The following is a 23,901-nucleotide window of genomic DNA, read 5'->3' as shown; positions in this document are numbered from 1 at the left end:
GTGTCTATGAACCCTGTGTTTCTTGCTCCTGGGAGTCAACAATCTCCCATAGGGAAGGGGACCGCCTTGTCGATCGAATGCTTTGCTTATCTTTCTTTGGAGCTCCTTTGGTGGTGACCTTATTTGGCGGTGGACGCATAGAGGTGGTTTCCGGTAAAACAAATTGTCGGAATTGTTCTTTCAAATGCACCTTCATGTTGTAATTGGCGTCCTTGAACCGGGCCTACAATGTGTAAAAAAACTGTCATTATTGTTGTTGATGGAAAACAGTCAGAAACATGCATTCTGTTACCACTACTGATACAGTCCGGATTTTATTTTTCGAACCACATAAGGTAATCCGGATTATAAAATCCGGAACTTCCCGATACACCCATGCATGAGCCTTAAATGCACTTGCATGGGGCGTAAATGCTACCTCTCCGGATTATATTTTCCGGAACCCATCAATTATGTCCGGAGTATATAATCCGGATTGCACCAGTGCAGAATACAGAAACAGAAATCCTGGGCAGAACATAAACAGAGACAATTTTGAAAAAAATACCTGGAGAATATCCCATTCTGGCAATAGAGAGATGTCTTCTTCTTTTTGAAGCTTCGTGTCAACCTCGTACTCGAACCTCAACCTCTTCCAGTGGGTGTGAATTTCTTCCAAACGGATGGCAGTGCCGTTCTTGATCTTCAAAGCTATCATACACGCACATGGTAATCCGTAAGTGATCAAACTCAAACAACCACATCTAGATTTATCCGTACCAATTTCAAGTGCTTTATTGTACTCCACAACGAGATAATGCAAATCTTCCCTTGAAATGTTCCGGATCAACCTAGACCACAACTAGGGTTGGGAATAGGCCAGGCCGGCCTACAGGGGCCTACGGCCTGGCCTGTTTTGGCCTGGCCTGGCCTGACCTGTTTAGTAGATAGGCCTAGGCTTAGGCTTTTTAAAAAGCCTGTTTAGTTAAATAGGCCAGGCTTAGGCTTCCAGAAAAGCCTGTTAAGCCTAATAGGCTGGCCTATTAATACTATTTATTAAAAAATGTTTTTTTATATTAAAATAATTGCATATATTAAAAATATAAATATCTTTTTCTCTATCTAGTAGTCCCATAATAGGCTTTGTTGTTATAGACTTTTAAGTAGGCTTTAATCTAGTTAAAATTTACTTGTAGTTAAATAGGCTTTTAAGTAGGCTTTAAGGCTTGTTTAGCTTATTTAGTAGGCTAAATGAACTATTTGATGGCCTTAATATAAAGTAGGCCTGTAAGTAGGCTTTCAGGCCAGTCCAGGCTTTTAAATAGGCCAGGCCAGGCCAAGAAAAACGGCCTATGATAGGCCATAGGCCAGGCTTAGGCCTGTAAATTTTTTCGTAGGCCAGGCTCAGGCCTATCAAAGCCTGGCCTGGCCTGGCCTATTCCCATCCCTAACCACAACACCTTGTCTTTGAACCGATGTTCAAGCATGATAATGCTCGTCTGAAACGAAGCATGTATTGCGGTATGTTGCAACTCTAGCATGTCATGAACGAATTTCCAGTTTGTGCTCAAATCACCCATACTACTACTCAGATACTTTTTCAACCGAGCGTGTGCAGATTCAGCTTTGTTTGTTGTAGTATTCCCCATATGAAGGTTTTTGTCAACCCAAAACCTCACAAACTTCTCCTTAACCGGATCCAAAATTGTTTTTTCAACATATTCCAAAAACTTGGGAAATTTTGCGCTTACAACTTTGAACCGGGTCCAATTATCAATATATGCTTCCTCCGTTTCGGAGTCCACAATATCCATCCATGCAGCCATCACAGTCTTCACCACCGAAGCCGGCTTGATCGCTTCCCCATTCTTGCCTTTGACATCCTTCACTTTGCAATCCAATTTACACTTTGCTCTCACATTTTGTCCAATGTGATATGAGCACAACAGAGTAGTAGCTTTAGGGAAAACCTTTTCCACAGCATTGATCAAAGCATTGTCCCGACCAGTGACAACTACTTTGGGATAGAGATCTTTGGAGTGCAACATCTCACGACACCTCTCAAGAGCCCAATAAACATTGTCTTGCCTCTCGGACAGCATATAGGCAAAAGCAATAGAGTATGTTTTCATGGTAGAAGTATTACCGACAAACTCAAGCAATGGAAGACGGTACTTGTTTGTCTTGTATGTTGAGGTGTGGGGAGTGTTTTTGATAAAGGTGGTCTGCTTCAGCTAGGTTCTGGGGAACTATATATACCCTATCTGTCCGGATTACGTTTTCCGGAAAGAAACGACTACTTTTCCCGCCTGGTTTAAATACAGGTGTGCGTATTTCCTTCTCCGAAATACAACCATTGTGTCCGGATTATGTTGTCTGGATTGTATTTCACCCTGACCAAAGCCATGTTTCGCATGTCCAGGGTGATTTCCAAATCATTTCGGATTATATGATCCGAATATTGTCCGGATTACATAGTCCGGATAAAGGGTATTTTGGTCAAAAAAACAGGGCGCGCGAGAAGGCCATAGGGTGGGAAAAGTAATTCCCATTTTTTTTACCACTAGATTGTAACTCCCATCATATCCTATTATGGTTCATTCATACCAAATAAAACTCATCAACTCTTTCTCTCTCTCATTGCACAGACTCTCTTTCATCCATATCTTTGCCTCTTGTCTTCTTCATTCTTCTTTCATCTCAAACTATTAAACTAGATACAAATGATATCTTTTATTTTCCATTAAACTGTGGCTTTATTCATTCATGATAAAGTTGCAGATTAATCTTCACAAACGTCATTTTCCATTAATTTTGTTATTATGTATTAATTTCCAGAAATCAAAGGATGAATCTTGAAGTCTCCCATTAACTTCTGCATATATTTTCGGATACTAAAATATTTTTAAAAAGTTAATTTTTTTTTTTACAATCAATTGACCTACTTGTGTAACCAAGATGTTAGCAGAGGCAACGACAATGGAAGTTAGGGGTGGGCAAAAAGGACCATGAACCGAACCGCTAATTTATTAACAATTATTGAACCATAACCGAACCATCTTGAACCGAACCGAACCGTTTGAACCGAACCAAACCACTTGAACTGTTTTTTTTTTGTAAGGACACTCGAACTCTTTGTTGGATCTTTCCAAAAAAACAACTTATTTAAAATAGCTTATTTTAAAAAGCTTATTTTATGCAAAACACCTTATTTTAAAAACAGCTTATTTTATGAAAACAACTTATTTTAAAAAAACAGCTTATTCAAAACAGCTTATTCAAAACAGTTTATTTTATGCAAAATAGCTTATTTAAAAAAAAAACTTATTCAAAACAGCTTATTTTATGCAAAACACCTTATTTTAAAAAACAACTTATTGAAAACAACTTATTTTATGAAAGCAACTTATTTTTAAAAAACAGCTTATTCAAAACAGCTTATTTGAAAAATAGCTTATTCAAAACAGCTAATTTTATGCAAACAGTATGATACATTTTGGTTCTAGAAAACAAAATTAAATAAACAGACAACCTGCATACCAAACAATACTGGAAGCAAGATATAAAATTTGACCCTATGATAAAATTGCAACAAACATAAAATTGCAAGATATAAAACTGCAATTTTGCATAACACTATTCAGTGCATCATGAACTCATGATATATAACAACAATTACACACTACCACAAATAGCAGTCACAATACCATACTAAAACATTGACCCTATGATAAAATCCTTAAAGCAAGATATAAAACTTTGATGGTAATTAAAATTTAAAAGAGGCTAGCAGGTACTAACTAAATATTATCATGTCAATTTGGATATATCATCATATACAAATTATAAACAAAGCCTATGCTATACTTTCAATTGTTGGTCAATGGTGCATGCTTAAACAAATTGCATGCATCACAAATCAGCCGTAATTATCTCATAAAAAACTATCATCATAACAGGGTCTAAAAATATTAAGACCTATTGTGAGTCAATTATAGAAAATCTAAAAATCATACCTTAAATTTACATTCCCCAACATTGTTAAACTAACTTACTACAGTTTGATGATGTGATATCTCTTTGAGTAATGCACCTCTAGCTTTGTTAACTGTATAAAAGCATAAATATATATGCTGCTCAAGATCCTTAAGCAACTGTTCAAAAATCGGTTGCGTCTTCCTCAGTTGCTTGATCACTTCCTGTATAGGATGTCTATCCCTTCCCCTCTCCAACGCGAACCGAACATAAGCCTTATCGCCTTCCACCGCAGTTTGAAGTCGGTCCACAAGACTATCAATAGTGTTAACATGATTCACAACAATAGTTTTAAAATAAGTTGTTTTGCTTAAAATAAGTTGTTTTGAATAAGTTGTTTTGCATAAAATAAGCTGTTTTGATTAAGTTGTTTTTAAAAAAGAGATCGTAACAAGCTATTTTTAATAAAATAAGGTTTTTTGAATAAGCTGTTTTTCATAAAAGAAGCTATTTTGAATAAGCTGTTTTCAAAAATAAGTTGTTTTTCATAAAATAAGCTGTTTTTTAAAATAAGGCGTGTTGCATAAAATAAGCTGTTTTGAATAAGTTGTTTTTCATAAAATAAGTTGTTTATCAAATAAGCTGTTTTGAATAAGCGGTTTTTTTTTTAAAATAAGGTATTTTCATAAAATAAGCTGTTTTTTAAAATAAGGTGTTTTGCATAAAATAAGCGGTTTTGAATAAGCTATTTTTAAAAAGAGATCGTAATAAATTGTTTTTCATAAAATAAGTTTTTTTGAATAAGCTGTTTTTTAAAGTAAACTGCTTTACATAAGATAAGATGTTTTTGAAGAAATAAACTATTCTAACTTTTAATTTTAATTTGTTATTTTTTATAATAAAAGTGGTTTTATTCATTGGATAAAAAATATTTGTTTTGGTTCGGTTCGGTATGGTTAATAGGTAAGCAAATGGTTAACCAAACCATAACTTTGGTTCAGTTCGGTTAGCTCCAAACCTGAAACGGTTCGGTTCGGTTTTCCCAAACCATTTCAAAATTTCGGTTCGGTTCGGTTCGGTTTTTTGGGTTACCCGAACCATGCCCACCCCTAATGGAAGTGGTTCAGTAAATTAGAGAAGAAAGGGAATATGTTGGGAGGGTAATGGCGGAGTGAAAAGGAAGGGGAAGTAAGGAAGCCTTTTTGAAAGACATAACTTGAAAGAGAGAAAAAACTTAATAAAACTACCACATAAATTGAAGAGGGAAAGTAAGAAAGTACTTTTGTAGTTGAGATTGTGTTTTGCTTACAACAGTGCGGTGGGTTTGCTAGCTACAGCAACCCCAAGTAGGAAAGGAGGAGAAAGCAAGAGGATTGAAGAGTGAGAGAGTAATTCAGTGCGGTTGGACTATTATAAAATCCGTGTGTCTCATTTGATTAATGCTTGGAAAAAATTGGTTCAAGTTGGACCCAAACTTTAACTGGTCCAAATTAAAATTACACAATAACCATTTTCACTTCACCCAAACGTTCACGTCCAATGTAGATCTTTTTGTTTTTAATTAGACTCAAAAAGATCAACAATGTCAATATTTTACAACTTAATATCAAAATAATTGTCTTAACCTTTCCTATTCTTAGAGGAATGTGATCCTCATAATCCAAAGTTCAACGTTAATAGAATGAATTATAAAAAATAATTTTTTATGTCTGAACTCAAACTCATCCTCAACGATTTATCATTCACCACCACACTCTTAGGTTTGCGCGATAAAGACCACATTGACCCTGTTTATTCTCCTTTATTTTTTTGTTCACAAAGATGTTATTCACCTTGTTAAACAATTACGTTTTTCTTACTCTGGCTGAAGAAAAAAAATTGCTTGTTAATTCTTTAGTTATATCTACTTTTTCAACTTCAAATTAACGTACAATTTTCTTAGAAAATAATCGTAACATTTTCCTTTGAAAAACAGGTTGATTCTTACCATATTATTGGGCCGACTAAGAATTGCATCAAATGAACAGTTTCTCATAATTGAATATATAGAAAAAACAGGGAATTACTAATTGTACCCCAAGAGTTGATAATAAGCTTGAAAACAAATTCACTACTATAGGGATGATAATAAGTTATGCCGAACTATAGTTTGCATAATTAGATTTGACTTGCTCAAAAAATATAAGGTCAAAGTCTGATTTGTTACTCGTCAGATTTATTTTTATGTTTGATCAAACCTTCTTGAAAATGTGATATGACATGTCAACCCACTTAAATACATTGTATCCTTTAATTTATATTGAATTAGTCGTTTTATTCTATATATTTTTTTTAATATAAATTACTTATAAAACATGATTAAATAATTAAAATTATATAATAGAAATTAAACATTAAGATTATCCAAATCTTAATTTTCAGAAATTCTACTATTTCATATACTAGTAAAGCTCCTTCCCACACGGTTTGAATCCTACTTCTTCTTTTTTCAACACTATTGGAGGCAATTTGGATCAGAGATGCGTATAAGGCAGGTTTCTTGGTTAAAAACTTAAAAGATGGTTGTTCTCACATATTTACAGTTGTGCATTGTTATTAAAGAGTATACATAAAACTGTTGTTGGAATGTGTTAATTCAAATTTGTATTAGACTATATACCCGTTGGGGTATATATTATATCCGTAGAGGTATAAAAGTTTGTTACAAGTTAGTTAGGTAATCTAGCTAAGTTTGTTATGTTTGTTTAGATAGCTTACTAAGCAAGCAATGTGAATAAGCTTCTTATATAAGGTATGTTGTAATCACTTTTCACTACTAATGAAACTTGTAAGTGTACAACAATAATTCTCTACTTCTTCTCTTTCTCTCTTTTCATTCTCTCAAAATCAACACAAAATAGTTACTTTGTTCCAACAAAAACTTTAGTCTTTCATTCAAAAAAAAAAAAAAAGTTTATATGTCATCACATTTCTAATGATTGCTACCGGGCATTTTTCGACATTTTTTGTTACAAGCCATAAATTGCAAATGATATATACAATGTTCTGTAAAAATCAAATGATTCTTACAAATTGAAATGTCAAAGTAAATGTGAAAACTAACCGCTTTTGCAAGTTTATGAGCTATGTTAGTTTCTATATATCGGAGAAATCTCAACAGAAGAATTGTTACAATTGGAAGGTAAAATAGCTCTACAACTAGTCAAGATGCATTTTGTCAAAAAAAAAAAAAAAACTACTCAAGATGGAACCTAGTTATGTGGTATCGTGATGAATTAAACGAGTCCACCATCACACTTTTGAGTCCGTAGAAAAAAACACTTGCTTGAAGGCACTCCACTGCTGCTAGTAAGCCAAATTCTTCCCCTACAATGTTCTATACCTGATTGGTGCATTTGAAAATCAACCCATTAAATGAATGAGTTACAGACTTACATTAAATGAATGGGTGAACACAAAATTAACTAGAATTGTGGCTTGAATTTCCCTTATTCAAGGATGAAGAGCTATAAAGGCACTAAATTTACATTTTTGCGCTTATATGTATTGAGTTGTAGTATATTTTTACTTAAAAAAAACTAATCGTTTTCCCCACATTGGGAAGAAGGAGGAGAGGGGGAAAGAAGAATAATTTTTATTCTACAAAACACTCAATTTCACTACAAACTAGTATATCGTTTTCCCATGATGTATTTTTGGGTTCCATATTAGGAAATTAAGACCCTCAATCACAATATAATACTGGCATTCTTTTTCTTTTGCAAAAAAAGGTAGTATCAAAGAGAAGTTAATAAAAAACAAAAATAGAATAGTAAAAGGAAACACGTACGGGCATTAATTCCTAAACAAAACGTGTTGTTGTTTTTGTTGAAAATAGTAGTAGCATGAAACATTATTTTGGTTCCAAAAAATGACATTATTATCATCTAAAAGTGTGGCATACTTAGAATTAAAGAGCATTATATTTGTCCCAATTTAATTTGTAGCTGACCGAAAGTACATATCATATATCCATCCATCTAATCTATAAGGGAACGGCGTGATTGATTAAATGGTACAAAATAGAATAGTATAAGAGAAATAGGGCAAATGAAATGAAAATGAAGAAACATTAAAAGTGAATTAATAATGATGAGTAGTAGTAATTAATGTAGTATATATATATAATTGATGAATGAATGAGTGTTGGCAAACATACATGAGAAACTGATGATGATGATGACCTAACTAACAAACAAACTAATTAAGCATGGTAAGTAGTAAAATATTACTTTGAGAGTAAAGAAGAAGAAGAAATTAAAGTCCCAACCTCAAATCAAGGCTGAGGGGAGAAGAAGAATCGGGATGATGATCATCATCAGGAGGTGGTGGTGGAAAAGGGAAATTCAAATCAACGACATTAACAACACTACTAGACTTGTTGTTGTTGGATGTTGTTGCAGTTGCAGTTGCAGTTGCGGTAGAAGAAGAATCGAATGGTAATGTTGTTGATGGTGTGGTGGTTTCCCCTTTTTCCCAATGACACCTTTTGTGACCACCGAGTGCTTGTCCAGAGGTGAATACCCTCAAACATATGCTACACTTGTGTCCTCCTCCGATGCTTATGATTTCGTTATTACTGCTATTAACCGCTTCCCCTTCCACGTTTCCACCAACATTGTTATTGTAACCGTCACCACCACGAGTCTGAGGCACCATGATCATTGGGTGTTGTTGATGATGGTTGTCATCGTGATCAACAGAAGCAGCAGCAGCAGTAACAAAAGCATGATCTCCTCCTCCAATTCCTTGAGGGGTACTGCTGGTCCACGTAGAAGAAGCGGTTATTGTTGTTGTATTGGCGAAACAACCCTTGACATTCTTGTGACTAGCCCTGTGTCCTCCAAGTGCCTGATGAGATCCAAATACTTTGTTGCAACACGAACACACAAACTGATCATCCACCACCGTTGTTGTTGTTGTTGCAACTGCTGGTTTCTTGTTCTTGTTCTTTGGATTTGAATTTGCAAGTAAGAGCAAAGAAGCAGCACCTTCCTGTTCTTCTGGAGTCGCGGTATTGATGAGTTGTGGTCTTCTGAAATTAGGAGGAGGGTTAATTCCTCTCCATTGACGCTCAGGATGACAACGCATGTGACCGAAAAGAGCCTTCCATGACCAGAATATCTTACCGCATTCAGTGCAACTACGAGCAATGTTGTTGTTATTACCAGATGATGATGATTCCCCGGAGCCGAATTCCTTACGCTTCTTCTTACCAGTAACAACAGATGAAGAAGAACATGGACGATGTTGATGATGATCTTTCATCTTGTATTGATCACCACTACTATGATCGGATGAATTATTATTATCTCCACCTTTCATCATATACTTGTGCTCTCTCTCTCTCTCTCTCTCTCTCTCTTTCTTTGAAGAAATAACTAACAAACAAACCAAAAGTTATGACCAATACATGCAATCCACTTATGTAATACACACACGCCCCCCCAGTCCCTAGCGGTTACTTCAACTTCCACTCCTTTTCCAATCCACGGTTTCTACTTTTTCTTTTTTTAATTAATTAATAATTCCCTATTTTTCATTACTTATCATATCCACCATTACATGCATAGCATAGCATATATCACCCATCAATGCCTCAAACAAATATACTATCACCACCGTTCAAAAACAAATATGTAGTATCACCGTACCAATCAATAAACCTCATATACTTCCTTCAAAAAAATAAAATAAATAAACCTCATACTTATTATATTTAAATTAAATGCTGTATCATATAGTATTGAACTTGTCATAAAAATGGAGCTAGGATATTTTGACATCCAAAATAAGTTGTTGATACTCACACCGTAGCCTTAATCCTTCACAATCAAGTAGGACACGCAAATCGAGGCATATATAAAATGATTAAAAAAATGGAAGAACCGTATATACATACGGTGGATTGACAACTATGATTGTCAATATATCATTCCTGTAAAAATGTAAGATTATTAATTCATTTCACATTCTGTATTTTTCAATTTTTTTATTTTTCTATGTAATCACATTATATTTTATATATATAATTTTTTTTGCTCACACAATATCTATTAAAAAATTTAACACTAATATCTAATCCATTATATATATAAAAATAAAAAAAAAAACTCATACATAGTCATGTACCGCAATTGAAAAAACTTCATGAATTAGTAACTAAATGTAATTATTTTAGTAACTGAATGCCCAAACCTAAAGTGTAATTATTTACTGCACACACGATAAGTTGGTACATGTTTAATTCAGATGGAATGCTTCGTTGGAGCTCAAAGAATGTTTAATCATTATGTAATTTTAAGAAAGTCTAAAATAAATATATTTTAATATATGGAAGTGTTGTAAATTTTGAATATATTTCTCAAAAGTTTTAATCATACTTTGTCTTATAATTTTAATTGAGAAATATATAAATATATATTTTGTTAGAAAATTGTTTTATTAGAGATAATTAGTTTTTGACCAAGTCTTTTCCACATTTGCTAAACTATCTCACCATTAAGGTCATGCGCATAGAATATATATTAAGGATCATTTTACAAATGACTCGGAAAATTTGAAAGTTGTCGCTTGAATTTAAGACATCAAACTCTTACAACTTAGCTGACACTTGATAGCGCAATTATAGATAATGTTAGTAAGCGTTCAATGAATCTTCAAAATTTGTATGGATATATTCTGACCCTTCTTAACATTTGTTTTGCATCAAAAGATTTAACAAACTTTTAACATACTGCTAAAATGAGCTACAAATGTGTTTGTCTATATTGGCAACAATACCTTCATGAAACACTCTAGTTGTTTGAACGATTTTGTTGTTTGATGAGCTTGTATGTATCCTACTACGTGTAAGTTATTCTGTCCTGAGTAAGGTAATTGAGTTGTACCATAATCTTCGTAGTGGCATTGAGGCTTCCCTAGAATTAAAAGAGCTGTTCCTTGATGTACGCATAGTTGATACAGTGTCAGCTAAGGCTTTATTTTTTTGTGGACATCTTAATAATAACGGATTGGATAATATGATCAAACACCTGAAATTTTGCACGAACAAAATGGGTGATCGTGTTGTTGACTATTGGTTTTCCTGAATGAATGTGATATCTTGTTTATAATTCAACTGTTTAGTCATTCACCCAACAAAAATAAAAATAAAAAATTCACCTAAAATTTCAACTGATGAGTGGGATCCATTTACAGAAGGACATTCTCAAAAAATGTTGTATTGTTTTGTATAAATGAAGCAAAATCATTCCATGGAAAAAAAACTCCCGAAATGAATTCAAAATAAATACTCAGCAAATAATCTAACATTGGTCCTGCATATAATACAAGTGATTTATCTTATAGAATAGAATCAAAAAGAATGACATTGGATTTTTCACAGGAATAAGTGATTTATCTTATATACTTCTATTTCCAATAATAATCACTGCAGTGTTAATTGGTTCATATCCAATACGACAAGAAAATAGAACAGAAAATAAATGATTCTAGATACTAAAATATTCAATTGGAAAATAAATGGAACTTCCTCTTTCGCACAAAATCCAGTCCAAATGATTTAACATATAATCATTATAAACTGCAAACTAATTTCCTGAAGAATCATCATCTTCATAAACAAAATATTTGATAAATACTCCAAAGAGTTTTGAATATGATAATAAACTAAATAATGGAAGAAAAAAAGGGGATCAAAGTCCAACCAAAACAGTTAGCTGCATTGATGCTAGACCTCAAAAATCAAATCTCAAATGACTCTCCTGAGCTCTCCAGTATTCAGAGCATACTGGCGGTGCTGGGACAAGATTGGCGCCACCTGAACCGCCGCTAATATTGAAGCTAAGTCATCAGAAGTGGGTTCCTTATGTTTCTTAGCAGCATGCAGAATTGTTTGCAAGATCTGCAGGGGATCCCCATGGCTGACAACCAGAATCGCACATCTGCATGATGTGGAATGGAATGAGATTAATTGATACTAGAATATGAATAAAAATACCAAAAACATACTTAAAGATATAAGAAAAATCTTGATGTTGAATAACCATAGATGAAAAACCCTGTGCACTAGATCACAAGCCAAAATAAAATATTCACTATCTGAAATTTTGAAAAGTATTTGCATGTTACAGTGAATGTTTTGTCAGCTTGAACTAACTGCAGGGCCACAAGCTTGTGCTAAAAAAGACAGAAATACTAGAAGAATTTCAAATGATATTTAAAGGCAGAAATGGGTACCCTTCAAATTCTGATTCGAGAATGGCCATTGTTTTTGCAAGTCTACTGGCAACATCCTTAACACTTTCCCCTCCTTCTGGCCCAACAAGAGGATCTTTCTCATCTATTTCCCAAATCTGATCATACTGTCGATAAAAAATGAAAAGAAGAAAATGAGTTTCGCAAACTACGGTGGTTTCAGCATACTTATATAAAGGGGAACTTTGTGTTAGAAAGCTCTTGTCACGGCGGCAGGTCCCAAGAAAGGGTTTACTGAAGCAATCTTAGCTTTCATTCTGTAGAAACTGATTATCTGTCTAAAAACTCATGACTGAGTGAGTAGGCACATAGCAACAACTTCAACTGTTGCAATGAGGCTACCTACCGCTACAGAATATGTAAGTAGTGGCACTAAACGGGCTTGATCAAAATCCGAGTATTGTTATAAATATCAACATTTTATATCACGGTCACAGGAGTGTCGCGATCATTGATATTACAGATAATTATGGTCAAAAGTGGTGTTAATCACAGCTATAGAGACATGAAAAACTTAAACGATGTGGCACAAATAGTGTCAGTCAGTGACATATTTATTTTATAAAATCCTGCTGCTAACTATCCAATTATACCTCAATACCAATTAGAATTTATGAATATGATTAAGCATGTATGTATGTATGTATGTATGAGTTACCATACCATATCATGAGATAAAAGCTCAAAGGAAGGACCAAAGTAGCGCTCACGAAGATCTTGGATGACCTTACAATGAGGGCCATGAAAAGGAATATTCAATGCAGTTGCAACAACATTAGCAGTGTGGGTTGTTCTTGAAAAAGGGGAGTAGCAAATGCGCACATTAGCAAGTGGTATATTATTAGACTCTAGTTCCTGTCCAATAAATAAATAAATAGCATATATTCAAATAAATAAAATTGTATGTCTGTTTGCATGTTAGGTTAAATAAAATTGATTGATACCTTTTGAAATGAAAATCCAGCGAGTTGTGCTTGATTAACGCCGTCTGGGGCCAATTGGAATTCAGGGAGAATACCATTTTCCTGTGAATTGAATTTGAATTTGAATTAAACATGATGATTATATTATAAATGAAAAATAACATAAATAAAATTGTTATGTTACCTACCATGGAAGAAACAATGAGGCCTCGCTCGTTAGGAATGCTTTTGCCATGCCTCACAATCCAATATTTGTTCTTCAATACCAATTTGCTACCTGATTCTGATTCTGACATTCTTCTTTGATTTGATTTTCACTATCTGCGACTGCGACTGCGACTGCGACTGCGTGTGTGCGCCAACGCCAATTTCTACACGCTTGGTTGGTAAGTGTGAATTAATTAATTAATTAATTAATTGCGTCGATAATGTTTTCCTTATTTCTCTAACCACTCTTCTTCTTCTTCACCCCTTCCCCTTTATTCTTTTTCATTTTAAAAAAAAAAAGTTTATTATTCATTACTTTCATTCAAATTCTATTTTTCAAATTAATAAAAATATTCTTTATGATTTATCTGTTTCAGAAATATATAATTGGTTTAGTGGATATAGACTTATGTTGTAAAATTATTTACAGTTGTCGCGTCATTTTTTGGAGGTCATAGCTATTTGATTAGTATTTGACTCACTTTTATTTCACAATTGAACTTTTATTTTTTTTCAAAAGAAAGTGGAAAAAGGTTCAAATACCACATTTTTAAATATTAAGGGTTCGGGGGTTGGTTACATAAATTGAAAGTATTAGCACCCTTTATATTCGTAGTACTCTACGAGAACCTCTTGATTTTATTTAACTTTTTGTGTTTAAACTTGCTTGCTTTTTTTAAAAGAAATTAGAAAATTGAATTAAAGGGGTAGTGATTAATTAAAAGAAAAAAGAAGGGTTTTTTATTTACATTTTTTATTGATTTGGAAGGACATGGTCCTTTGCCTACGTACCGTAAGGGATCAAAACCTCAGAGTTCGGGGTTGAAATTGACGTTTGATTGGTTTTGTGTTTTTTATTAGTTTTTTGAAAAAGGTTTTAAAATAAAAAGAATTAAAATTGATTTGAAATTTGTTTAAGAAAGAAAATAAAAGGAACGATCACTTGATTGAAAATCAAGGTTTATTATGAAAATATTTTTTGTGATTTTTGTTATTTGAATGTTTTTGTTCTTTTTGAAACTAAAAATAAACTAACGTAGCAATAAAAATCAAAGCGTGAGAATTTCGTAATGACGTTGGATCACCACAAAATCTCTTAACCTAATCTAATATTTTTTGCATTTTTTGATGTGTATAAAGCGGTAAAGAAATAAAAGAGAGACACACACACACACACTTTTTCTCATTTATATTTGTACAAAAGACTAAAAAATAAAAGGGGGTCCAATCATGAAGGAGGGGTGTGCAGAAATTAAGAATAAAAAAAAAGCAGGAATTGGGCTTAAAGAGGAGGGAGGAGCATGGGCCATCTGATCAAATATTGGCCGTTTGATTAAAATCATACGGCCATGATTTGATCATGATGAAAAGCATCAGCAGCCTCTTGATGCAGATCAAAGGGTCCTGAGGCGTGGATGCACGCGGTTAGCGTGGTCTGGCACACGCAGGAATAGGGAGGGGTATAAAACCCTTCTCCCTTCACGTTTTCAATCACTTCCCCATCCCCATTCTCTCTCTTCTCTCCACTTCTTCTTCTTTCTTTTTATTTTTTTTTTTACGATGCTCTTTTCCTAATTCCCTTCTTCTTCTTCTTCTTTATATTTTTCTTTTCTTTCTTTCTATTCTCTCACAATCGGTTCCCCTCCCCTCCTTCTTTTTCTTTTTCGATTTTTTTTTTGTTTTTTTTTAAAAAAACCTCAAAACAAAAATAAAAAAAAGTTTAGATCTAAGTTAAAATAAACTACCTTTTCTACCTTCGTTTCGGTTTCTTGTGAGTTATTTGGATCGGTTGTGCTGATGGGTTTGGATGCGGCTTTGAATGGGTTTGGTTATATTGTGGATATTTGATGGAAATGAGGGTTGTGTTGCCTTGCGATTTGACACTGGTTATTGTTACTGGAAAATTTCTTTTCTCAATGTTTGTAACTTTGTGCAGGTTTTCTTTGTGGAATTTTTTTTGTGTCCTTTTCGTTGTCTCTGCCTGTTCCTTTTAAAAGGCTCCCATGTTTCTCAAATTGGTAATACTGTTATGAGACTTGAATGGTGATAATTGTTGTTGATGATGGAAACGCGTTTCTGTGCTGAGTTTGGAAAGAAACATCTGACTTTGTATGATTTGCCTGTGATTGAGGCGTGTGCTTGAGAAGAAATTTTTTTTACGGACCCCTGGACGATGGTAAACCGGATCTATTGGACACTTTTTAATTTTTGACACTATTGATTTTTTTTAGGATTTTTTGGATAATTAATAAAAATTAAAGAAAGAATATGCCAATTAGAGAAAGAATATTTCGGTCAAAAATGTAGGATCGGATGTATTCTGGAAACCTTACATAAATCACTTGAACTCAACTTCATGTAAAGAAAGGCTAATACACAGAAATGGCCTTGTTGTACCTCACTCTCGTCTTCAATGGGGTCTGCTCTTTTTTTTTTGGGAGAGTATGCCAATATGATCTTAATGAGGTGCGGGGCTTTGCATCTGACATTCGTTGGGCTTCCCTCTTCGGGAGCCTGCGTCCCGGCGTTTTTGTGCATGCAATAAACCCCTCCGGCCCTCCGGTCCTTATTATAAGAAACAAAACCAAAAAACATCAAAACCAATACAATCATTAATTAAAGTAACTTTTTCAATATTTTTACAAATCTGCCCTCATAAAAAGTTGTGACACATTAAATACACATCCACTAACATTAAAAATATAACTATTAAATGAAGGTTAAAAGAGTCTTTTAAGTCATAACTACACCTTAAAAGTTGTGACATTTTCTTATAAATAGGACCAAATTTTTTTTTGAAAATTTTCTTATAATAAGGACCGGAGGGAGTATAATACTCCCTCCGTTTCACAATACTTGTCCATTTTGAAGAAATTACACATACCAAGGAATCAAAAAAATGTTGTCATTTTTGATGAAATTCTGTGTTTTTTCTATAATACCCTTACTCATTTATTATTTCATTCTATTATTTCTCTCTCTACAATAAATAAGTAAGGGTATTATTGATAAACCAATAATTAATGTTGTATTGAAACTTGAAAGGGACAAGTAAAATGAAACAAAATAATTCTCCAAAATGGACAAGTATTGTGAAACGGAGGGAGTACTATCATACATTGAATGACATGCCTTCATTAAATGATGTGATGTTTTATCATTGGCCAAAAGTCAAAACCAAGACTGGGACCAATTCTCGTTTTTTCAGTATGGGACGGTAGAAGTGTCGTTTATATAATAGCAACGTTGTTTTCCTCGGTGTCTGATTAAAAGGGATTAAACATACACCAGTTCAACTTTATAGTTTATACTAAGCACTAACAGAAAGCAAAAATTAACTCTCCATATTCTATATACTGGCACACTGCCAGGGTCCTACCATATAAAATTACCATTGCTCTGTTTTGGAAAGGCAGTCAAATGCCAGATTAACATTCACATAAATTTCCTGCTGATGCACAGAATTGGTTTCATTTTCAAAATAAGAGCCATTGGTACCTTCTCAAGTTAAATTCAATTTATATTCGCCTCTTATTAATAGCTGTGTCTAACGTACAAACACGTAATGTGGTTGTGATACCCTATATTTAACGCAATAAATTTCACATAAAGTGTTGGTATTTACACCAAGGATTAAATAACCAGGATGGTCTGCTTATCTCTACAATACTTGACTGTACTAAACTACATCTGATGTACTATGAATAAGATTGGGAACTGATTGATCATGAAGTGCTTCTAAAAACTATTTCCTACATAAGCACTACAGAAAAACCAAAAATCTAATTATTATTTTGTTGAACCAACCAAAATTCTAATTTAACATCTAAATACTGTATCCTGTGCAGAGAACATCCTGTAAAACCTCAGGTCCATGATTTCATCGATATTCTTCATCTTAATAATTAAGAACCCATCTGCAAACATGAGTTACAAGATATAAATATATATATGCACTGCAGACTATGAAGAGCATAACCACATAATATTAACCAGCAGAGAATATATAGAATAGTAATGTTGTTTTTCTTATTGTCTGATTAAAAGGGATTAAACATGCACTAGTTAAAATTTATAGTCTATACTAAGAAAGCAAAAATTAACTCTCCATATACGGGAACACTGCCAGGATCATGCTGTATTTATTTATTATTTTTTTTGAAAGGCATTCAAATGCTCGATTAACATTCACATAAATTTACTGCCCGTATTGATTTTATTTTAAAAGATAAGTCATCCTTTCCTTCTCCAGTTCTTAATTCCTATTAGTTTTTCTTTTAGGTGAAAAAAAAAAATTATGTGAAACCTAGGAACTCATTATGGTAATTTACTTTTCCTCCTTCTAAGTCACTTTTTCCCCTCAAACGTTTTAGGGTAAGGAACATAGACCAGGCAAATAGACATGTGAAACCAATGATAGAAATAAAAAAAATAACAATAAAATAAATTATTCAAAAGTTGAGTGAAAAGTAAAGACCACTTTTTCTCCTCAAACGTTTTAGGCTAAGGAGCATACAGCAGGCAAATAGATGTGAAACCAATGATAGAAATAAAATAATAACAATAAAATATTCAAAAGTTAAGTGAAAAATAAAGACCAAGAATGATGTTAATTACGTTCTAGTTATTCATAAAGCACAGATGCATTTGGAATTAAACAAATACACACTGACCTCTGCAATCTGAAAATCCTTGTGTAGAAACCACCAAGGACCATTCTTTGATAGTAATCTGAAAATGTAAAAGCATGAACTGTTCAACAACAAAAAAGAGCTTGAACGGTATGATAGAAACCGGTACCAAACATAGAAACAGAATAGAAATAACTTATTTTATTATAATAGAATATGATTACACAATAGGTTCCCAAGAATTCGAGAGCTTGGTCTCTCACAACCAATAACCAGTCCCTAATAAAATGCCTATCGACATTGTCCTTCAGATCCCTTATTTATCCAATAACTTATTCTCTAGTAACTGCCTAAAACATAACTGTTCCTAATACATAACCGCTACACATTAATATAATAACTGTTGCCTAATAAAATAACAACTGCATCATAATAATAATAATAATAATAATAATAATAATAATAACAACAACAACAACAATAATAATAATAGATCTATCACGGTACAACTAGAGATGCAATAATCGAGCCATTGCCAGACAAATGCTTTACAATCTTCAAGATTTGACAATAAGTCTAACCGAAATCAACTATGGACTTGGATTTTCAAACAGACCATCTCAACAAAACAGGATTAAATCAAGGTGCTAGTACAATTTCAAACGAAACTATACTAGTATAGTATGCATATCATTTATACTTTAATATTTAAATAACATACGATTGGATGAGTTGCTCTGATGTAAGGATACATCACTTGTATTCGTGTCGGATATCCGACAGATACGTCAAGATACGATCAAATTACGTATCAAAAGAGAAAGCGATACGCCATAAGAAACAGCACAGAGCATTGTTTCTGTTTCCATTCTGGCAGTGGCCAGCGCGAACCAGAACAGAGCACCGTCTCCCTCTTTGTCATGCTTCTTCCTCTGTTTTTCTAGCACAATCATTGTTCTCTGTTTTTATACACCGACTTACTAGCTTCACTTGCCGCTTGCAGTTTACAATGAGTCGCCAACTTGCTCTGCCTCCTTTTTTGAAAAATCCATTCGTGATTGTAATGTCTAAAAATTGTATGCTTAGTTAAGATTTTGGAAATTTATATTTCTATTTTATATTTAATAATATTTTGTGAAATTTTTATTTTTGTACAAACATATCCTATATTTTCTAAGGAACTACGTATCGCTGAACCGGATACATATCGTATCCGATACTTGTCTCGTATTTATTCATCATAGGTGAGTTGTCATGTACGCAACATGCATAAACTAACTATTCTAATATAAGATGGACAAATAGCTATGCGTTAAAGTAGCCACCTTAAATGGATAGATTACATATTTACCTATTTTGACAGGAAAGAAACAACATGAAACATTTCTTCATGATGATCACATGCATGGATGCAGCATTAATTTGTCATTTTACCTGACAGAACCAGCTACTACACGGAGTGCCATGAAGAGAGTCAATCCCAGCCATACACCGCGAAGGCCAAAATGTGAAGGGGAAAATACCAAAAATGCTGAGGAGACTGCTCCCACAAACATCTATGAAGCAATTTTCATATAAATTAACCTTGCAAAACATATTACCAGGGCAGGAACATTGTAACAAATTCGACAAAAAAACTTACCATGGAGAAAGCAGCATATCGGAAATCAGAAACACCATAATGGAGACCATCAAAAATATAAGCCAGTGCATTAAAAGGTTGAGAAGCACTGACAAACTGGAAACAATCACATATATGAGTTTTAACAATGTACATAAACATCTGAGGCAGACATGGAGAAGTGCTGACAAAAAAAAAAACAAGACCATACATACCAACACTCCAGTTCTGACAACCTGCAAGACTTCAATGTCCTGGGTAAAAAGGGTAGCTAAAGATCCAAAAGATGCCCCCAGAATAGCAGTCAAGCAGATGCCTGTCAGCAATCCAATCTGGAAAAGGACGTCATCAGGTTCTCAAAGAAATTCTTAAAACATTATTTAACACAGTTAAACACCCATAGCTTTCCTAAATTGTAAGAATAATTAAAGAATGGAAGCCATCAAAGGCTCAAAACTTAATGCACAAAAAGGAAATCACTTACCTTTAATACAAAATGAGTAATTTCCTTCACAGCTTTGTATTCATGTCTTGATAGAGAACTTGCAATTAGGGCCTATGAATAGTAAGATAGAAGTATAAGAAAAAAAGACATGCAAACAAAAAGACATAAGTGAAGAAAATGATTGCGAAGCTTAAAATAAACTAGGATGTTAAATTGTTAAAAAGTGACACAGACTGAAATCTTAGCAAAAGTTCAACGATGCCTGTCTAAATAAAAGGTAACAACTATGACAGAATATTTTTGTATGACATTATAGTCAGCCTTTTGTTGGCTTAACTAATTTTATTGCAAGACACCCTATAACTATTACCAGTTTAAGAAAATGAAAGTAAAAACAGTACACAAGGCAGGAGGGGGGGTTAGGGATGATTTGATACCTGACCAGATACCGCCAATGCATCTGTAAGAAGGGAAACAGCTAACCACACTTGCATGCATATTTGATGTGCAGCCATAGCTACGGGACCATGACGAGCAGCCATTGATGTCCCCAATGTCATGGTTGTAAGAACAGCAAGTGTTCTTCCAAGAACGAAACCACCTATAGAAGGCCACAGATCATAACTGAAACATCTAGATTAACCTAACATAAAGCTAAATAATGTACACCGTAAAAAGGTGAAATGTTCATGTGAAAACTTTGTTTGCTACCAAAGAGAAGATAATCCAAGACAGATAACAATAATGCAAGAAAGTAATGCAAATGCATGGCAGAAACAGTAATTCATTTCATCATGTGACAAAATGTTAAAACCAAGTAAAAAACAAAAATAAAAGACCTACAGAAACCAATTTATTCTGTTAATCCTATTGCCTGAAAATTGAAAAGTTACAAACAGAAACCAGAAAGAAAAAATAAAAAGGAGGCAAATGCACTCTTTCCTCATTTGCATGGAAATAGTTGTTGAGATCTCATTTAGCATCTACTAGTGATCTTCCCTTTCTTTTCCTCTTTTTCTAAGGGAGGGAAAATTAGTTTAGGAGTAGAGCCAAATGCACTCTTTGAACTCAGGTCTTAGCAACACATAACAAGTAAACACAAACCCTGAGAAAGAGAGAACTACTTACCAATTTACCATACTTATCACATAATTACCAAACCTATCACATAACATGTAAACAGAAACAACCAAGAAAGGAACAGCTCCTTACCAGACTTAATATAACCGCCAAATTGTAGGTTTCCCATTTTTGGAGGTAGTAACACAGCTCTCTTATTTAGACACCATATCATCAACAAGGTCCCAATATATCTGAGACAAGAAAGTTCCATCATAATTAGAGTTAGATTAAGTCAAGAAATAGAGAAAGAATAGAGAAAGAAAATGCATTTGAAATGGTCATACTGAGAGAGAACAGTGGAAATGGCTGCACCGGCTACACCCAACCTAAAGTAATACATAAGTAAGGGAAATAAGAAGACCGCTGAAAGATTACCAATGCCTGCAATTTCATAAATGTATTAGGAAGACGCTTGCATACAATATCTGAATATCAAGAATATGATTTTAAAATTTAATCATTCATTGAAACACAGTAAAACAACAAGCACCCTTAAGATATTGAAAAATAAATTGTTCTCCAGTTTTAAATATAAATTCCAACAAATTAAAACATTATTAATAAACACTGTTCACTCTTCAGCCATGGATACTTATTCCCTTACAGATTGCATTCAGCCACAATAAATGTTGGATGAGAAAAAGAAGTGTGATTAAACACATGATTAAAATACGAATAGAGTTATACTATTTTTTATTATAATTGATTTTTTTTTCTAAGCATGTTTTTACAGCAACAATGGTAGTAATTTACTCGTAAAATATTTTATTAATGTTTTATATTAGTGTACCCGTACCTTCATTTTTTCAGATTTGAAGCATTACGTACCGGTACCCATACCCGTACTGGGCACCGTACCGTACCTATGCATCATAATCGGTAACATACAATTAAGCTCTTACACAGAAAGACTTGTGTGCTAGCACTCCTTACTACTATAGGCTTGTAATGAAATACAAGCAATAAGGATACAATTATGGACAAGGAAAATATTCAATGGTTTATGTGAGCTATATGTAGAAAATTGAAATTACTTATTGTCTCAAGAATCATGATTATAAGAAAGGCATTCAAAAGGCTAACAGAGGGTTGAAGTAGATTATTGCCAAAGCAAGGAAATGATGCAGTGATGGGTAATATATTTATTTGTATAGATTTATGTAATCTCATTAAATAATCGTAATAACAACATCAACTAGTATAGTAAGAGCCTTCAAACTGATAAGAAAACGCTGAAAATTTAGAAGTAGATCATGACAAGCGAAGGTACTAGAGCATATGCAGAAGATAGACCCCCAAAACAGAAAAGTTATTCAAAAAATAAAATCAGCAAAGAGGCACACATTAAACCAAACACTTGCCTAGACATATAACGGGAGTTTTAGTATCCTTAAAACCACGAAAAATTCCTTGAAGAGCCAAAGAAAGCACGACTGCAGGAGCACCAAATGCTCTCAAAGAGAGAAATTTTTGTGCGGGAACGAGTGTTGGATTTCCCTGTTACAAAGTAGAATCATTCAAAAAAGAGATTACAATCCATGTTACAGTTGTTTTGTAATTGAGAATCAAAAGAATCCTGCATTCAACATACCGGTGATACACCAATTAAACGAAGAAAGATTCCGGATCCAAAATACAAAGCTAAAGCCTCAAAAATGCCAATCCCCAAGGCTAATAGCAAAGCAGTGGAGACAGAGGAGAGTTGGTTTCTTTGATAAACTGCTTTGAAAGGATTACCATTCCCAGTAATTTCTATACTAGCATTGCCAGAAATGTTGGCCATGTCTTCGGCAACGAAAGAAGTAGCAACACTAAGAAGGGGAATGTTAAAAAGCTTAGAAATGATGTTAAAGATGACAACAGAAACACCGGCAGAAGCCAATTCGAGAGTACCAAGTCGACCAATGTAAGCAGTTTCCATCAATTGTGCAATTGGGTCAATTGCTTGTCCAGCAAGGGCAGGCAAGGAGAGTGATATAAGCTCACGTTTCACATCTGATATTTCATTTTGAATTTGATTGGATGGTAATTGTTGTTCACTGTGACAAATTGCAAAAACAAATAATAAATAAATAAATAAATAGAAATAAGAGAAAGTGAAAATTGATTAAAATTAGAAATGAAAAGAGAGGGGGACTTACGGAGTGGTTTCGGCATCATGTTCATGATGAGAATCAGTGAAGAGAGAGTGTTGTTGATTAACGTGAGGAGTAAAAGGAGAAGCAAAACAGGGTTTGGGTTTTAGAGAAGACGAAGAGGGTTTAGAGCGAAGAAGGTTTAAGAAGGGTGAATCCCTTGCTGTTCTTGTTCTGAGTGGAATTAATTGTGGGCCATAACTGTGACCTACTGCTGCTGATACAAATTTATTACTACGCCTTTGGTGATTGAATAAGGTCAAACCATGACATTGAGAAGCAGTACCCTTCATGTTCATCATGTTCATCAGCCGATACAAATCAAATCATTTTCTACAGTGATAATAACCGATAAGATTCATTTTTTTGCTTTGTTTTGTTGGGTGGTGAATAACACAATGAAACCGTCGCATTAGATTATCAATATTTTATTTAAACCGTCTACAAAGCCCACAGAATAACATTTTCTGGGTTACTTACTCCCTATTCAATATTCTTCATTTATTCTACCAAATTTATATTTATTCATATTTATCATTTAAACATTATTTTAACCACTTAATTT

At 33.7% G+C, this 23,901-nt stretch overlaps 4 protein-coding genes across 6 annotated transcripts; all 4 read right to left on the bottom strand.

Moving 5' to 3' along the window:
- Positions 1-4: 4 nt before the first annotated feature.
- LOC146925585 (uncharacterized) lies at positions 5-2,111 on the bottom strand. The gene is made up of 3 exons (XM_085711996.1): positions 1,415-2,111; positions 548-690; positions 5-223 (listed from the first exon to the last, which is right to left on the bottom strand). The coding sequence occupies exons 1-3, from the start codon at positions 2,109-2,111 to the stop codon at positions 5-7; spliced, it is 1,059 nt and encodes a 352-aa protein (XP_085568122.1).
- A 5,948-nt stretch (positions 2,112-8,059) lies between these two features.
- Positions 8,060-9,359, bottom strand: LOC146925584 (zinc finger protein ZAT3-like). Its single transcript, XM_085711027.1, has one exon. The coding sequence runs from the start codon at positions 9,319-9,321 to the stop codon at positions 8,251-8,253; it is 1,071 nt and encodes a 356-aa protein (XP_085567153.1). The 5' UTR covers positions 9,322-9,359; the 3' UTR covers positions 8,060-8,250.
- A 2,125-nt stretch (positions 9,360-11,484) lies between these two features.
- On the bottom strand, positions 11,485-15,528 carry LOC146925583 (uncharacterized). Of its 2 annotated transcripts, none has more exons than XM_085710464.1 (6): positions 15,128-15,528; positions 13,364-13,546; positions 13,197-13,277; positions 12,916-13,107; positions 12,235-12,359; positions 11,485-11,939 (listed from the first exon to the last, which is right to left on the bottom strand). In XM_085710464.1, the coding sequence occupies exons 2-6, from the start codon at positions 13,469-13,471 to the stop codon at positions 11,747-11,749; spliced, it is 699 nt and encodes a 232-aa protein (XP_085566590.1). In that variant the 5' UTR covers positions 13,472-13,546; positions 15,128-15,528; the 3' UTR covers positions 11,485-11,746. The 2 variants fall into 2 exon arrangements, with proteins under 2 accessions (XP_085566590.1, XP_085566589.1); XM_085710463.1 differs by having other exon boundaries at positions 13,364-13,553; positions 15,128-15,458.
- A 1,422-nt stretch (positions 15,529-16,950) lies between these two features.
- Positions 16,951-23,733, bottom strand: LOC146925582 (MATE efflux family protein). 2 transcript variants are annotated; one of them, XM_085710462.1, is made up of 12 exons: positions 23,343-23,733; positions 22,793-23,240; positions 22,563-22,698; positions 21,486-21,582; positions 21,292-21,392; positions 20,517-20,680; positions 20,119-20,190; positions 19,850-19,966; positions 19,656-19,751; positions 19,448-19,569; positions 18,052-18,113; positions 16,951-17,299 (listed from the first exon to the last, which is right to left on the bottom strand). In XM_085710462.1, the coding sequence occupies exons 1-12, from the start codon at positions 23,642-23,644 to the stop codon at positions 17,202-17,204; spliced, it is 1,815 nt and encodes a 604-aa protein (XP_085566588.1). In that variant the 5' UTR covers positions 23,645-23,733; the 3' UTR covers positions 16,951-17,201. The 2 variants fall into 2 exon arrangements, with proteins under 2 accessions (XP_085566588.1, XP_085566586.1); XM_085710460.1 differs by having other exon boundaries at positions 18,056-18,113.
- Positions 23,734-23,901: the final 168 nt, after the last annotated feature.

This window comes from Medicago sativa, chromosome 5, assembly GCF_051527215.1.
Source record: "Medicago sativa cultivar Bolivia chromosome 5, Bolivia_mono, whole genome shotgun sequence".
Taxonomy (NCBI): Eukaryota; Viridiplantae; Streptophyta; class Magnoliopsida; order Fabales; family Fabaceae; genus Medicago; species Medicago sativa.
This window is presented reverse-complemented; position numbering and strand designations above follow the sequence as displayed.